Genomic DNA, 18,293 nt, shown 5'->3' with positions numbered 1-18,293 from the left:
ACAACACTCCGTTTATCTCGCTCCGTGTTTATTGCCTGTCTTGTATTTGACCTGACTTCACTTTGTTTTGCTTTGTGAGCCACATTACGGCTATACGTTCCCCTGCAGCGAGAGTACACGTCCAACTACCAACTCTACCCCGGATAATAGGATCGGCTCGGGTCGGATCGGGTCGGCTCTGACATCTTGACGTAGTGCACAGCAAAGATCGAGGCGAAATAAACGATAGTATACCTTGCACGTGGGTGAATTATAACTATGTGTATACCACGCACACTAAACGCACGCTTGTGGTATCGAGATAATTTTTTACTCATTGACAATACCATCATTAATAATAACAATCATGATAATGAAATTGAATTGAAAAAGGGAAATTCATGTGAGTGCAGATTTTTAAATACCATTACAAATAGAAATTTCAACCGTAGTGAAATGAGAAAGATAAAATTACGAGTGCACTATATTCACTGATATGCATTATTCTGTGATATAATTATGAACATAGGTATAATCTTCATTCTTCGCGGAGCTCATTCTCGTCGTCTAGTACGTTAGAGAAACAACAAGAGTTACGAGAGATGGTTTTTTGAAAACGAGCTGCTGCTTAAAGTACGAAATATGAAATCCATTTCTGGGATTACTTATCGACGGCACGTATCCCGTGTAATAGAATACGTACGAAGCGTAATTAATTTCAGAGATATCACGGCAAATCGCTGTATCTGTATCGAAGTTTTTCGTAGTTCTTTTAGATGCTTCAGCATCTCCCCCGCTCTCACAGCAACATCTCGTTGCCGGTCGACCATCTCCTTCACACGTGCTTCACACGCCTCTGACGTCACGAGATTCACTTGTATCCTGAAAATCTCTTGACACAACGTCAACTGCATACGCTATGATCACATTTGTTTCTGTTCCGCCTTTCTCCGCCTACAATCATTCTTACGCTCCACGTGCAATTCATTTCGCCTCTCAAGAGAGGCTTAATAAACGCAGGGTATTAATTATTCTACGTAGCAGCATGACAACCTATTACATGTATTGTATATGTGTATATATACCTACATACACACCAAGCGGCGACTGCACGCAGTGTGTGAAAAATATTTTCATTACCTTTCGATATAATTTTTATCTTTTTATTTTTATACCAATCTATGCACCTTTCGAATTTATAAAGTTACGTGGCATCGAACAAATTATACTTGGTGATATCACCGCAAGCTCGCGTAGGTGTATAAGTCGAACGTTGTGAATGATAATCTATTTCAGGCGATATTTGTTTTCTTCCAAGCTTTATAAATAGAGTAACGCGCGGCTTCTCACGGTTGTATTTAAACTGCGTGCCAAGTTTCGCGCACCCGACCATCAATTTTGTCACACCAACGTTCAGCCACTAAGAATTCACATTCATGTATACTATGGGTACATACACATGTTCATCAGTATACTGTGTAGGGGTGCGGTAGTATAGAGATGAATGAATCTGGACGTGAAACATCTGGCAGCTTCCAAATATAATACCTGTATCATACGTAACGTATACCTGCTACACGCAAAGAAATGTTCATTCCGTACCGCCACACCAACGAAAAGTGAGCATACTCTGTGTGATAAGTATATCACCAAATGAGTGAAATAAGCGAATCGCAACGAGGGTTATCCTAATACGGCTGCATAAAGACGTTCGATTCAATTCGTTGCATTAAATAAGAAATTGCCGTATAACGCTATTGTATACGCACTCTACCGGACTACAGATGAAGCTAGTACAGAGAAGGAGATCAACGATGAAGAGAAAACGGCGGGGGAGGAGGCAGAGATTGAGATCGGTATTGGTATTAGTATTCGTATCGGAATCGGTGAGCTGTTATGTACGGCGGATTCGAGACAAGGCAGGGACAAAAAATGTAACAAACGAAAAAAACTTGGTAATAAACTGAATAGGAAGCAAAAACCAGCCACGCCTGTAAAAGTAGACCAAAACAAGATGGCGTGCGGAGGGAGGCAGGGGCGTTTATTATAGCGTGTAACAAACACTAAGGACTGCGACGCGGTTGTTCGTGGGCTGCTGGCTGCCTCATGGCTTTACGGCGTTCGTCGACCCGCGGTTTAATAAAAATTGAAACAGAAAGAGGTAAAAAAAAAAAACGAGCAAGCCGAAAAAGAAATCGAGTGGGGAGGGGGAAGAAAAAAAAAAGTTCAAGGACGATGACTTGTACCGGCTTCTACTGGATGTGACGTAGCAATGGACAGATTCCTTTCTAAACTTAATTGCGTCACGAGCGCTTTGTTTAGGCAGCGGCACGTGGACCTCCTTCAAATCCGCGTCCACCTTACAATTGGATTATATTACACAATACCGCGGCCGATGTGTCACCAGATTATACTATAATATATAAACGAATACGTAAACGAGTGGAACATCCTCTAGGAGAGTTCATTTCAACTATCTGCGGAATATCCGCGTGACATCAATACGAAGATTCGCCAATAATTCAGGTGGGTAAATTTGAATGACGTCAACCGCTTTGGACGGTAATGACGGTATTTGACGTCCGTATGATATTATGATATGTGTACACCGCCAATGCCCGTCAATCTATGTTACAGGTTTAAAGGTGTACGTCCTTATACACATCGAGATCCATGCGCGAGCAAGTTTTTCGAACATAGGGAAAAAATGAGAATCGAGACGCGAGATCAAGTTTTTGTTTGCACGTGTGTACATATGTATGAAAGATGTTTGAAACCAGATTAAACCGCAATCCCCGAGAGACTCGTGGCACAAGAGAAAATACCGAAAACTCCATTCAACAAAACAAACCTATAAAACCTACCATTACTTGAATTTAATTGTCACGATAACCTACGTAGTGACATCATAAAATTTTGACGATAATATGTTCAACTTATGAGGGAAGAAGAAATAACAAACAGATAAATTAATGTAACGTAATAGAAATAATGATCTTAAATATGAACCTTCGTGCAGGCATTAATTATATAGAAGTATTTTCTTTACGCCTCTGATCTCTGGCAGCTGGTATTCACTCGAGCATCGCAGCAAATAAAAGATGTTCAAAGTGAAATTGATATTATGTCGTGGACCGCTAATGATTTTGACTCTATCTTTTATACCAATTGACACGTGATACAGGTAAAAACTTGCAGATGAAAATTTTTTATGCATTTACATTTTGAACGTGAAACAAATTATATTGCAGTTGGAGTAAGTAAACAGGTATAATACGTACCAAATTAGATCTGCAATCTCTAACCCCGACTTTGCGTTTGCCACTTTTATTTCAGCGAGCCAACCCCGTGCGAATTCGAAAAGACGGGGATACACCCGTATTATTACGTATAATAAAAGATAAAGAATTTCTTAACCAAATTTCACAAGCTCAGGTACCTTTAACACACGTAGAATATTTGCTTCTTCTTTACGCACGACATTATGTAGGATTACCGTAACAGCTATTGTCGTTGATTGCACAAGCCGATCAAATTTCATACTGCGAATCACTGTCGATGATGTAACCAGATATGGTTATTGCATCTATCACATATACAAGTATATATGTATACACACGTGGACACGTGACTGATTGAACAAACGTTATCTTCGAGCATTAAAATTTAAAACAGACGAATAATTGTACAAAGAAAAATAAATAATTTAAACAAATAGTCACAAATATATGTGTATTTTAGGACTTAGATTTTTGTATTCATTTAGTTTTGTTTAGTCCCTGGTCGTCTTATTTGTCATAGAATTTCTTTTCTTACTGTTATCACAGAGTAGGTTTTGGTCTCATGAGGTTGATACGCGCTCCAACAAATGTGCGAAGAAGGATTTTTTCAGCTGATTGATTTTGTTCAAGTTTATTTTACACCAAGTTGAATTTCGTAAAGATCCATTTAAAAGCTGCAGGTTTTAACGTTCAATTTATATCAGTTTAATAATTAAATTATTTATCTAGTCCAATGAAGTTACGCGATAAATATCACACGCATAACACATATTACAGAATTAGAAACATTTTTCTTTAATAAAAACCGCGGTATATCACACGTTACAAACTACACCAAAGGAAAGCTATTTTTTCTCGTTCTTACTTCCCTTGGAATGAGTGAATGAGTGAATAAATAAATAAATAAATAAATAAATAAATAAATAAATAAATAATAAATAAATAAACAACTTATAAAACGACGTCGACGTTCAACTCTCCGGCGTCACGTGTGGCCGCCATGACAGTTGCGTGTCTTATGGCTCGAGGAGAGTGGTGTGGGTTAGTTTCAGCTTCTTCTCTCCCTCCGATTTAAAATTGAAGGATCGCACCGATCTCTATATCTATCTATCGCTCTCTTTCTCTTTCCTTCTCTCAGGTAAACCAGCGACTCGTCCTCCTCTCATAGCCAAAATTCTCCCCCTGATCCCCCCTTCGTCTCTTTGCGTCGTCACCGTCCCTCGAGCAAATTCTACCGACAACGTGGTCCAGCGGACCGGTACATGAAAGAAACTGTCCCTGACCAATTCCCCGCTCGACTTCGCGCCGCGGTCAGCGTATCTCGTTTTCGTCTTTGTCTCTCATTTTCAGATCGAGAGGTGCGCCGATGTGGAGGCGTAAGTACGGCAATTTTACACCACCACTTCTATCCGTCCATACAGATTTCGCCGTTGCGATTATATCCATACATTTTGATTCGTTCAGCAGCTATGGTTGTATTTGTGATTCCCTTTTCCTTTTCGATTTGAACCAGTCGTACGTCCCACCGGTCGATGATGGCGTTGATTAAACGGCGATTGATCACTGGGCCTTGACCCATGCAATTTTTTTTTTTTTTCACGTTCATAATTTCATTCGCATTTCGTGTTTGCGCCAGTTTCCGGTATCACGTGACGAAGCGGGCCCCTCGCCGATTCATATTTTGTAATATAGGTGTGTAACACGATATACTCACGGAGGATTGTTCAAAAATGTCACAGGTACACGAGACGGTCGAGAGAGGTATGAGTGCGTACAAAATCCTTGAATTTCGATAGTGCAAAAGCATAGGGGTACGTACTATTATACATATGAAACAGTCTATCTACTGCCCACGTATATGAACGACGTTGTCCGGCAGGGTATCCCCGCCGTGCTTGCTCGTATTTCAGTTTAAGTCCGAACCGACGACGATTATTCATAATTATGCTGTTATCGAAATTGAAAACATTTTTTCAATCGTTCGTTTCAGACTTAGAACCAGGCACAGGTTTCCTCAGTTATAATTGTCGAATGAAAACAAAAAGAACTTGATATGGTTTCAAGAAAATAATATTAATAATAACAATAATAATCGTTGAATTCAATCGTATTATAATAGGTTCGCGTTCCAAGGTTCAGGCCCAGGGAACCGATCGAGCGATAAATATGTACGATGCGTCGGTTTTTCCAACTCATCATTTTATTTCGGAAGGAACGCGTGGCGGCGATTTGCGAGTCATACGCTTGCGTAAGGTGTTTGCGTCTTCTTAATTATATGCGAGAGAACCGAGATACCGAGACGCGTATATGCAGCGTAGAAACATGTTACAGGTGTATGAGTGTTGAAAGACAAAGTTTGAACAAACAGTTAAAGTAAGGACGCCAACGGAGGTGGAGGGAGTCATCCATCGAAACGCGTTCAAAAATTACACGAGAGATGTACCAAAGCGTTTCGTAAGACTGTAAAATATTTAATAACGGCAGAAGCTCGCCGAGAGGTTCGAGCAGTGATCCTAATTCTCCTCTTCCAGCTCGTAGAGGAGCGAGATGTAGGGTAGCTACCTACCCGAAGCCTCAATATGCTCCCATTATGGGAGGATTAAATTGTATTACTACTTTTACGCCATATCGGGCAATTCTCTCTGCGGCATATTGTACAACATCCGTGTCGTTTATTCGTCTTCCTCGAATTCCCTTCGGTGCAGCGGCCGCACCCTCCTTTTCTCTGCATCTAGCATAATCGTTTTGACTTTGACCTTACGTTCGCAGAGATAAAAAAGTACCGCGGCACCGATGTACTCACGATTGAGAATATGTGCGTAAGTACGAAAGTTTCTCGCTGTGCAAATTTTCATATTTGTACAATTTCCCAATTGCGGTATCCGAGTTGCGTGAACAATTAATAATTAACCGTGTAAGCCGGGCCGTGGTATAATAATGGGAATCAACTCTTACAAGGTGCATAAAGGTATAATGGTAATAGAAATGCGTCAGTAGGTGCGCTACGGTGTGTGAAGTTAGGCGTTACGCCGCGTTACCTCACTCCGCCCGTCGACACCTACACAGGTATAAGGTGAATATCTCCGAGAGTGGCCGACTCGGAGGCATGGCCCTCGACTGCCTCGCGTTCAGAGACATTCACCGTTCATGAAATGCAGACGTGTGTTAGCCCCCCAAGCTAACAAGTAAGAGTGGCTAGCCTGCACGTAGAGTCTCGCTTCACCTTTAAACCGCCGCGATCTACATCAAACCTTCTCTTTCTGCAGTCTGTATCAGCAACAGCAACAGCAGGAGCTGCACAGGAAGCTTCACCGTGAAGTGCTACGAACGTCATGAAAAGCTAGGCCCAATCGCGTCTCTCCGTCACGGAATTCAATCGTATGTACAGGAATCGAGTTTGTATATCGTGTACACTGCCGGGATTCTGTCAATCAGTCAGTCAGTCAGTCAGTCAGTCAGTGAGTCAGTCATCGTATGGGTTCGGAGGATGAACGATCACGGCCTGCACGTGCAGCTGGCAGCTCGGAGCATAATGTTTTAAATTGAAATGAGATTGTCCGCTTCCATCTCCTCTGGTCGCGATCATCGTCTTCTTGTTGGTGGTCGTCGTCGTCGCCGTCATCATGGGGAGAGAGAAGGGGCCCACGGCACATTGAATTCAAGGCCGTCCACGCCGTTGGGTTTTCCAAACCGTGCTCGCGGGTCCCTCCGGCCAACTACTTCCTATCTCCGTCTTCGTCGTACAAAATAAACATGAAGAAGGAGGAGAGAAAAAAAGTAACGTGCAGAGACAGACGCGGCGCGAGCTTCTGATCAGCGACGGGGAACTAGTACTAGTACTACTACTTCCACTACTACTACTACTACTACTACTACTGATACTACTACTACTACTACTAGTACTCACACTCACCGCCTATTATACACATTTGTATAAAGCACTTCCAGTATGTATTACGTATAAGGTATACCGATTTCGCGGGGACGTCGATCAAAAAAAGGCGAGCCGCGATTAGCATGGATTTAGAATTTGCTCTTCTTTTGATTATATATTGCTTAAGCATTAGACTTGTGGGTGAAACGAGCCGAATGGCGCCGCAGAAACATCACGGAAAGGTAACGGACGTTCGCCGTCCTGCATAACCATATCATTCTATTTTCGAATTGGACATTTCCAGTCGTTTCGCTGTATCAAGGTATCCGCGAAACGCTTTTGAGCTGTGCGCATTTATAAGTACACAGATGGTACCTTGGACAAGATAAATTTAGTTTCATTATTGTACACCTGTGCGTAGTATGTGTATCTACACACTCATAATCGAGTTGCGTTTGTGTGGATAAAGCAATCCTACCGCATTCCGATCTTCAGCTCACTAAAAAACGCGCAGCGCGATCAAAAAAAAAAAAAAAAAGACGAAAACCAAAATAATAAAATTATCACTATCTTGTGCGCGTTAATAATAATGAAATAATTGACAGCAAGGCGATCGGGCTGGTAAAAAGAAAAAAAAAACGAACGCCAGTACAATTCGCCTGAATTTTTAACCGTCGATGATCTAATTTATTTACGAGGCTCGCGTACGTGTGTATAATGTACACGCTTATGCGTTGCATACGTATACATACATCATACACGGACACCCGTTACTATAAATCACGAAAATTACGTATCGCTTGTATATTGTTCCCAGCGTTGTGTTTATTGTTATAGCATATAATACCCACTCACATGTAGGAATGAAATCACTTACATGCTTGCTGAAAAAATCCGCCTTATTGAAAGAAGAGAAAAAAAAAAAGAAAAAACCTCAAGTTGCGTCACATGATATTAACTTTGTGAGCAAAGCAGTTCTTTGAATATTGGATACTACCCGCTACACGGTTACTAACGCTTGTAACAAAGAATTACATAAATGGTTAAATCGCGAAAGAAAGGCTTGAACTAAAAATAAAATTCATAACGGCTATCGCGGTTCTATTAAACCTGACAAGTGCGCAATCGGTTAATTTTCACGCGACTATACAATAACATATCACCTGTAGGTATATATATATACCTATACGACGACAAGCCTGGCGGTAGTTTTCCGATGTTTTGGTACGAATACCGCGTTGCTGCTGAGTCTGTCCTGGGGGGCAAAGCGGCCTCCAATTCACTACAAAATTACTACTGGGAATATAATTAAACGCGTATATAATAACGCACGTATGTACCGCGGCGCTTCGACTGGACTAGCCTAGGCTAACTCGGATTCTCCAAACGGTATGGAAGCAATCAAATATTCTCGGGGATTCCCCGTCGTACCCTGGTCGGTGGCTGCACCTATAGCACAACGTTATACATGCCCCTGACTAGTCTCCTGCACCATACACGTTCAAGTTCGCTATCCGTATCGTCTGCTGCAAGCAGACCTGTACCGAGCCGACGCAAACATCGTACCTAATATCATAATTATTACGATACATCCAAAATGCGGCGCAAAATGGACTCGATGCTTACCGCCTGTAACTTCCTCATAGGATGTAAGCAGGTATAACACAGCACTTGAAAGATTTTCAGACTTTCATTACATCCTACCATTTGTGCAATAACGCGCAATTATAAATCTGCCCGCTAAAGAGAGCACATTACGATACGAGTATGTAGGTACGCTCAACTTCGCGCCTGCAGTATCTGTATCAAGTATAACGAATGCGACGGGGTTTCTGCTGCTCATAGATCTTATAATTGGAGGTAGGTGCACTAATGCATGCCGTACGTACACACTTTTGTATATATAGTATATATATGTATTTATATTGTATGTGTACATTTACATTTATTTACATTTATTTATATATATATATAAATAAATGTAAATGTACACATACAATATAAATACATATATATACACAGCATGGTGAATTTCCCCGTTGAAAATACACGTGTTTCGGACACATTCTCAGTATATATTTTATTATAAAAGTAATAATGTTCAAAAAAACGTGTAACTGCGAGGTTTTAGTGGTCATTAGTCCTACAATCTGAGAAAAAATTCACATCATCATACCATGAAATCGCGACGAATTGCACACCTTCGAAATCTGCCTCATTGCGTTTAAAGGAAGTGCAATTCGTCGAGATTGCATGGTATGATGATATGAATTTTTTCTCATATAGAAGCACTAATGACCATTAAGATCTCGCAGGTAGAGATTTTTTTTAACATTATTACTTTTGTAATAAAATATATGCTGAGAACGTGTACGCAACACGAGTATCTTGAATGTATCTTGAACGGTGTAATACACCCTGTTGTCGGCACCAGTTAGAGTTGAGATGAAAATCTGAAAAATATTGGGTAATTGTTTTTGAATTATTTGAAATTTATTTGGGTGGTACGCTTGAAAAAATTCGTCAGCACGCTAAATATGGGACACCCTACATATACATATACATGTGAGCCTCCCACCCCGCGATACGTGCATGCGTGCAGTTGCGAGTGTGAAGCGTTCCTCACCTAATACTTGTAAGATACCGCACATTCCGTGTATCCACGCTTTGAGCTATGCGGATAATACCGTGTGTGGCACGTATAACTCCCTCCTCCGCATCTCGGAGCTTCGCAGGGTATGAGATTTACATACGTATGTATAATGCAAATACGATACGACGTTTGTGAATGTGTGACCGGGTGATTCTCGGAAGAGAAGAGGAGGCCATTGCAGTATGTGCCGCGATGTGCTTACCTTATACCTACTTACTCCACGACCGACTGATATCTCAATACGCGAACCCTTCGGCTCGAATCTATTATAATACCGAACTGCCGAACCATACGACTAGTACGACTCGGTCCCAGCTATGCGCCTAGGTGTTATACTCGTGCATGTATGACATGCATATATACGGCGGGAACTACTTTCATCTGTAGTACCGACAGGCATGGCTGTACATAATATGTGTGGGTACTATTGGAGCCGCGGGAGGAACGTTCACAATTCGAGATTTCGTAAGGTGTGAAATTTTTCCTTTCTTTCTACCTATTCGGGTATCCGAATTTCGAAGAGATGCGTCAGACCCGAAGTTGGGTGTATTACCGGTTTTCCCTTCAAGTCAACGGGCTAACTGTAGAAATTCTCTCTGTCCTTGTACCATAATTATTACCTCACCATCAAATAATAATATGATGTATAATGTAAAAGTTACAAACAAACACCATTGTTATACGTACGCCAACGCGCAATACTTATGGTCTGGACCAATTTTGATAGCCATGTCACTGGCCTTGGTATAAGGTATCACTATACTTCCGAAGAAACCGGCGTGTGAATGAGATATGATCATAAACGTAAAATAATTTTCTTTTTAACGAAATTTACCATTCGTGTTTTACAAAAAATGGTATATCCGAATAGTAGCGTGTGTGCGGTGAAGGTGAAACCGTTAAAGTTTCCTCGAAAGTATGATTCTTATAATGCACAAGATGATAAGAAAGAATTTCATTCATCGCCCTGCAATCTTTTAACACTTTTGTTCGAGTGCATCCAACGACAGCTATACCTATGTATCGCCACCCGCTGCATACCGCACAGTAGCATGCATGTAGACATGCCACTGAATTAAACATAAGATAGCCAATAATATAAGAGGAAAAAGGAATCTGCTATCGTATCGCTGGAGTTTACAGATACAGGCGTTAACAATAAATATTCTGTACACAGAAGTACAGAGTATACGGGTACGCGAAACTTGATTCCTAACGGAATACTATAAAACCGCGAACATGATATAGATATAGATTTGTACAGCAATATGTGTTTACAGATGTGCCTGCTAGGAGTACGAAAGAGTGGAAAAAAGATGCACCGCACTATAGATTCGGAACAGGGAGGTGATTTTTATCGTCAACAAGACATGTTTCACAAGCTGAAATGCCTCGTGATATCGTCATTATTCACTTTACCGATGTTTCAAGTTTCAATAGTTGTATATGTTATATTAGAAGGTAAAAACATGAATGATATAAAAGAAAAAAAGAAAAAAAAACATTTGACAAACTGCACTTGCTGATTTCCTAAGGTATTTGACTTGTATCGTGAACCGCCATGTTTTTCCCCACAACACAAGAAAACGAGGAAAGGGGCAAAGAGCATGAGATGCGAATCGGATCATGATTTAAGAATCGGATAAAGGAATAACAGAATAAGGGATGATGCGCATTCCATATATTATACATATACATATATCTAATGCCCCTAGTTAATTTTAGAAAATTTTTATCTCTCTCAACTCGCCCATTAGCTTGGCGACTGACTTTGTACGTGTAGTCTGCACGCACGTGTAAAGTTGCAGAGAAGGATCATTCCACGCGTAGTCAATAACGGTTAAACGTACCGTGTTGCTGTTCTTGTATGACGTTACACATGAAGACACGCGTGCACGTATACGTGACACACCTTAGAGCCCGTCCCTCTCATACCTACAATTTTTTTTAAATGTCATCATGATTTACCAATGAATTTTACAACTTTAATTTGATAATACTTACTTATTTAAGACAAAGATAGGGAATTAAAGGAAACACAAGTTCTGCTCATCGTCTAGTATGAATACATATATTTCAGATCTTCATTATCGGGAATGTTGAAGGTGTGGGTATATATATGACCCGGGTGGAATATCATGGAAGTGTGATGAACGTACACGACAATAAAAGGAACGAAGTGGAGCCGAAAAAAATGGACAAGAAATTCAGAAGCCTCGCAGCTGTCCGAACGAAAATGAAACAAGTGACAAATTTTAATGATACATTTTCAAATATTCAACGCATCGTCGCGGGTACAGAGATGCGTTATGCACATGTCGATTGCATCGTGTGTAGCTTCATCTTCGTGTGCGTGTACAAATGTTCATAAACGCAAGATTTCAGGTAACAGAGGATTGAAAAGAAAAAATATGAAATATTTGCAGCGACCCTTGCGTGGATAAACGAAATGGGGATGGAAATGTCGATCATTTATACAGCTTGTTCTCCTTCGATATAATTACCCACTATCTTCTGTTTTCATTTTTCCTCCATCGTTTTGTTTAATGAATTTCGCTGCAGGGCGACGTGGTCAAGACATTGCAGTTTCGAAATTGAATGCCTCCGGGGTAGAAATACGACTTTAAGTTAAATTTACAACGGCCATTATACGCTCATTCTTTGTCTTGTCTCTCAAGCGCGCTTTTGCCAAGAGCTCCAGTAACTTACCTATGCCTTGTGCACACGTATACGTCTCTACTTTCTATTATACGTATATGCTTAGGCGCGCATGTGCGCGTGCGTTTGTGTGTATGTGTATAAAACGCGGGCTACGGCGCTTGCTCGTTGCTTCAGGGAACTGCACAGCGTTGTTCGTCGCAATTCACTGATACTGCGGGTACACCGAATTCTTTGCCGCAAAACGATTTGCCCGTTTTACCCAACCCTCCTTGCTCTAACATAAGCGAATACATATAAGCCTGTTTCTACGTCGCAGCGTGTTGTCCTACACTGGTCTGATTGCCTCTTGCTCGATCATAAGTGAGAAAAAAAGGTTTCATTTACGGGAAAATAAAATATTACACTATGTAACAAGGAGGAAAATTCGGTCTTTTCGGGCCGAGCGTAAGATTACGATATGAGTCGTAGGTGAGCCGAAGACGAATATTGCAAATAAGCTAGGTGAAAAGACCGTTGCTTCCTTGTCTCATACATCAAGAATATGTTACGCGTTTTTCCACTAAGCACGAAATTGAGGAGAAGAATCGCGTAATGTCAGATTTGTTCGCGACAGCGCATGCGCGCAGTGTAGAAAAGACCACTTTTAACTCCTAGGACTTAAAAGTGATGTTTTCGGTACTTCGCTCATGCGCATTTGCAGACTCACGCGACCGTCATAGAAACGAGTACTTTGTGTGCAATTAATATACATGGAAAAACGCGTAAAATGTGCTCGCTTCATATAAATGATTTTTTCTCGCAAACAACGATATAGCGGATCGTGTAGAATATACGCAGAAACTGCGAGAACATTTGAACATGGTTAAAAATGTGCGGGACATTTGCAAAATCCAATAAGATTAATAGACAACAGCACCAAAAACCTTTCTTTCCTGTCTCACAATTTTTATTTGCCAATGTTATTTTTTGCTGTGCTTGTTCGCTGCATAACATCTGAACTTCGTTAAATGTATTCACTAACTACCGATAAAGTAAAGTATCTATATGAAGTATGCAACGTATGTACCTATAATACAACCTATCCCGGGGGAACGTGAGTAGTCTTCCAGTGAAAGTCATATCGAGTGGCCTGCAGTACGTGGAGGAATAGTCCACAGGCCGCCAGGTCTGCACTGCGTTTATTGCTTAATACCAACGAGAAAGATGACAGGAATATTAAGATTATACTTGGGCGGCTATTTATACTGCGATCTTTCTGTATGCATATTACGCGTGTAGGTGATGTATACGTGTCTCGTCCGTCGGGCTCGGGTATTGTTACGGACAAGTATGACGACTGTATGGATAATAAAAGTGTGTTCGTTTAATAAGATTTTTCTACCTCTCTTTCTCTCCCGGCGTCGGGGTCCGGGGATGAGAGGGGACAGAGCACCGTGATTAATATCGCGCCAAAATATAAACCTGGCATTTTGTAATACGTAGGTATAAGTATGTAGATAGGTGTACATAGGAGCAAAAGATCGAGCCACCCAACACGGGAATGACGCAATAATGCGAGAGTCAATAATTCATTCAACGCGGGATACATGCGCGAGTATCAAGCATATACACTGCTGGTATAGGTATATTACAATATACATGTATATAATATGCACATATTATACATGTTACTCTGATATATCAAGGTGAACTATATTTATATACCGGTATATCAACTCGGGCGAGCGCGCGTGAAGGACTTTCGAATTAGGAAATGATTATACGTAGCGCTGATCCGTAGCGGCAGCGACGTCGCGATGCACGAGGACCGCCTTAATCTTATACGGAAGTACCAGTATGAGTATCGAGTACACGCATGTATCAAATGGTACATAACGCGATTCGCGTGTACAGGATTCGGATGTTCCCCGAGGAACATGCCTCGGGGATGGCTGGCGGTGTGTCGCCGATGTTCCTCCTGCACGGCAGAAGGATGCGGATCAGAGCACAGGCCGTCGTCCTCATCCAGCATCGTCGAGCGGTTCATTCTCATTCCGAGAAAAGGCAGAAGGTCGAACCAAGAGGCAGGCAACCAGGTAATACGCGGACTGCTTTCGGACAGTCGAGCTCGGTACCGCACGGGGCATAAAAGTCTGCTTAAAAGCTCTTTTTCTCCATTGTCCAGCTTCGTGGGATATCCTACCCGCGCCCGCGATTACTCTCCGCGAACCAGTCGATAAAGCGCTGGTCATACAAGTGAAATAAATACGGCGAATTGCGGCAGAGAAATTGGCGGAGTACTTGAGCGGCGCAAATCGACCCTTCGACGGTGTAATTTTTCCAACCGAGATAGGGATTCCGAAAAGTATCGCTCGGCGCTCTCGTCGGGAACAATAAAATTCTCGCCGTTTTATAGAGGTCGATGTAATAGGAACTTAGGTACATCCAAGCCGGTGCACGTAAAAAGACAACGAGTGACGGGTAGAGCGGTCAACGCCGTCGCGGCGGTATTTCGTGGAACAAAAACCTCAACGAACGCACCACGCGATCATGTAACCACTTTCACCAAAATTTCTCGTCTTCCTACCAGGTATCCGGGCCGCCATCTTACAATCGGTATAAGATTCGTTCTTCTTTGAGGCAGTGTCCACTGTACACGGAAGATATAATGATACAGGTAGCTGCTCTCGTTCCACGCTTCTCTGATTCTCTGATTTCTCGATCAACGCCGTCTCAAGTTAGAGCTACAGCTGCATCGAAAGTCAAAGTCGTAAGAAAGCAACTATTCCAATAGCTAGCCGATTAAGCGGTTCTCCAGCCGAGTCCTCTCACTCCACCCTTGAAATCGCATCGCAATGCGCATTAAAGACAAACAGCGTATACATTTATATACGCCTGCGGTAGGATAGATAAATTATTGACTTGAAAGTGTTTTGCAGAATGACGGAGGAGAGGCTGGTAGAAAATTGATCACGCCCTTGAGCCGGGGATTCGAATTTGCGCAGGGTACGTTTACAATGTAATATGCACACTGGGTCATTATACGAACGCCGGCAAGGACGTCAACTACATAGATGCCCATACACCTACGTGCAGCAGGGATAACCAGCGTGTCGGCACAAAGCATGTCTTTTTCTACCGATCGCTTGCTGTACCATTCGCGAAAGCATGTCCGAGGAACAAGTCCGACCGACAATCACCCGCACTTCATCATTTGTTCACGCGTACAGCGATTAAGAGCAGAGGCCTGTCACATGGGGCGGGGGACGGGAGCGGGGGATTTGTCTACTATTTAGATTTTCGGAACCGATTTGTATGACGCAACGGCGTGGACTCTGCATAGTTTCCATAAAAATTCGCCCTCGTACTCGTACCGACACTTTTCATTTTCGGACTCGGATGAACAGAACAATTTTCCGATACAATTGACGATTAATTATTTCTCCAAACTAACTCGCATGTATGTACATACCTGCTCACGTAATACCAAGCCGGTTGGCAGGCAAAAAAGCGCCTAATAAAAGGCTCGCAAATACCGTAGCTTTTATGTGAAATGTAAGGTGATAAACGGGGCACTAACCGTTTGTTGGCGGATTGTTCGTATCGATGAAGGAAATGAGTGAGGAGTTCGAATTCTGTGGGTACGAAATGTCGGGACAAGAATACAAAACCTCGTGCAAAAAAGAAAATGGTCCGTAGCAAGAAAGAAGTGAAGTTTTACCTCGCAAAATTTTCCATCCACGCATACGCTGATACTTGTACCAGTACACGTTCTTAGTCTCGATTGAATTTCTAGACACACGCTCGGCGACGCGAAGAAGTAGTCGATTCGAAAGTGTGCTGACGCGCTGGCAGCTAGGCCGGTCTTTCTATGACAGGGGCGTATTTACTCGTGCTGAACCCTGTGCCAGCTATTACACGTATGTTATACCATATACCTATATCATCCAAACACGTAAGCGGCGCGCTTAATTACAGAAAAAAGATGCTGCTTTCGGAGATAGAGCCGAACGAACGTCGCTGACTCTTCGCTGACTGATCTTCCCTTCGCTTTCATTGGTTTTGTATTTCAGCCAGCGTCCCTCTTCCGTAATCCTTGAACAAGGCGCGACATCCTATAATTCGGAAGACGATTACGAGAGAATCGTTAACTTCGCTAACTTCCGCAGGAGATGAGGAAGAACGTCGTTGCTTCTGCGAAAGATGCGAAACAATCACGTTCAACTTACTATGGTTTGTCTCACGTGTTCGAGAACGAATAGTCGAGTTTTTGATTTCTCTTTTAGTTCAAATTATGTAAAAGAATAAAATGGAATTGGACAGCTGCTCCGAGCGATGCTCGACTCGCAATCAAACGATAGCGCTAAAGGAACGGTAAGTAGATTTCTCGTGACCGCAACTCGCGTTGCCTCACTTCATCCAAGTCAATTTCCAGGAACTAGGCTACGTATAAGGTAAGCATAATAAATTGTTCGTCCCTCGAGGTTTTCTCTTGCTGCCGTGAAAATATTTACGAAAGGGTAAAAAGTTATCTTGAACCATGAGGCATGTTGGATCGATATATTCGAACATTTCGGACAAATGTTTTCTTTCTGTCCCTCAGAAATGATAACGATTAAAGCTGATCTTTACGTTCGCAAGTACGCGCGATACTGTAGTATATGAAATACGTACAATCCAAGAATAGTTTGTAGAAAACAAATGGCCGATATGCAACGACAATAGTCTGCATTGCATGTTGCGATCGATGAAAGATACCTGTAGATCATTGACTCCTTATCCCCAGTGATTGCGTCGGCGCGGGATTTCTGCGCTCGGAGACCGACATGCGTAAATTGGTCAAAAAGAAGAGAAAAAGAAAAAAAGAACCAGACCAAAGACTTACCGAATCCATGTCGAAGCTACTGCCGTACACCATGACGAGATCTGTCACTGATGATCGTGTAGGGCGCGTACAAACAGTTGGGTGATTCAAGATTTATGTATCACTCGCGAATGTCTGAACACGGACGAACGAATGAATGAATAAATACATAAATAAATAAATAAATAAATAAATGCGGGTCCCGCAGAGAGGGGGGATCGGAGAGGTCGAAACGTGGGCGGCTTGCACGCACGTAAGAAATAATAAATAAACAATAAAAATAGAATCGCGCACTCGTTGGTCAAAACATGAATGGCCTATCCCTATACATCTGTTGCGTCTCGAGAGGTCTCGGCGTAACTGAATCAGCCCGCTCGCGGTACAGCCGTCGACTCGCAGCGCGGCGAACAGCGCGCGCCAAACTCGCAAAGCATCGCGCCAGCGACGACGATCGCTCGACCTACAAACTAGTGTCCGCGCATGCGCCGTGCGGCAATCTCGGCAAAGCGGGCACCCCAGATCAAGATATAATTGTTTACTCGGAGTTTTACTCTTACGTAAATGTTGCGGGTCGGTCGCGGGGGAGGGATTTGTCCAATTGACCGTGTAAACAGGCGAAAATTTTCTGCACACCATCGCGCGTTACGTAACTTTCCAGCGTGGTTACAGTTTCGATTTTTAAATCCACCGACCGATTACCGTGTTGTAAAGCTAATTTTCCTCGGCAACTTCGAATTATATCACCGCAGATATGTATGTGTATCTCGTCGAAATTCTCACTAGAGACGATTGCTGGTTCGTTAATTTCGTTCGAAATGGTTAACAATTACAATCCGTAATCAAAACATCAAAGGTGTGACGAGTCTGCGTGTTCCGATCCACAGGTATAGAGACGCGCGTATCGCGCTCTACAAGATATATTTCAACGCGGTGGATGTATGTAGATGAATCAGCAGCGATTCGCCAAGCTGCCTAACCTTTTCGCAACGATAATTATAGTGT

At 42.2% G+C, this 18,293-nt stretch overlaps 1 protein-coding gene across 2 annotated transcripts in view; it reads right to left on the bottom strand.

Moving 5' to 3' along the window:
• LOC107220042 overlaps positions 1 to 17,688 on the bottom strand; it is a 28,093-nt gene extending 10,405 nt beyond the window's left edge. The window contains exon 1 of one of the 2 annotated variants that reach the window (XM_015658449.2): positions 17,313 to 17,688. In XM_015658449.2, coding sequence (XP_015513935.1) covers positions 17,313 to 17,345 — 33 coding nt within the window. In that variant the 5' untranslated portion in view covers positions 17,346 to 17,688. Of the gene's footprint in view, positions 1 to 3,260; positions 4,723 to 17,312 lie in introns of those variants that run through there. The other variant, XM_046736669.1, reaches the window with a different exon arrangement.
• Positions 17,689 to 18,293: the final 605 nt, after the last annotated feature.

The sequence above is a fragment of the Neodiprion lecontei genome, chromosome 4 (genome assembly GCF_021901455.1).
Source record: "Neodiprion lecontei isolate iyNeoLeco1 chromosome 4, iyNeoLeco1.1, whole genome shotgun sequence".
Taxonomy (NCBI): domain Eukaryota; kingdom Metazoa; phylum Arthropoda; class Insecta; order Hymenoptera; family Diprionidae; genus Neodiprion; species Neodiprion lecontei.
The sequence above is the reverse complement of the archived record's forward strand: the minus strand, read 5'-3'. Positions and strand labels throughout refer to the sequence as shown.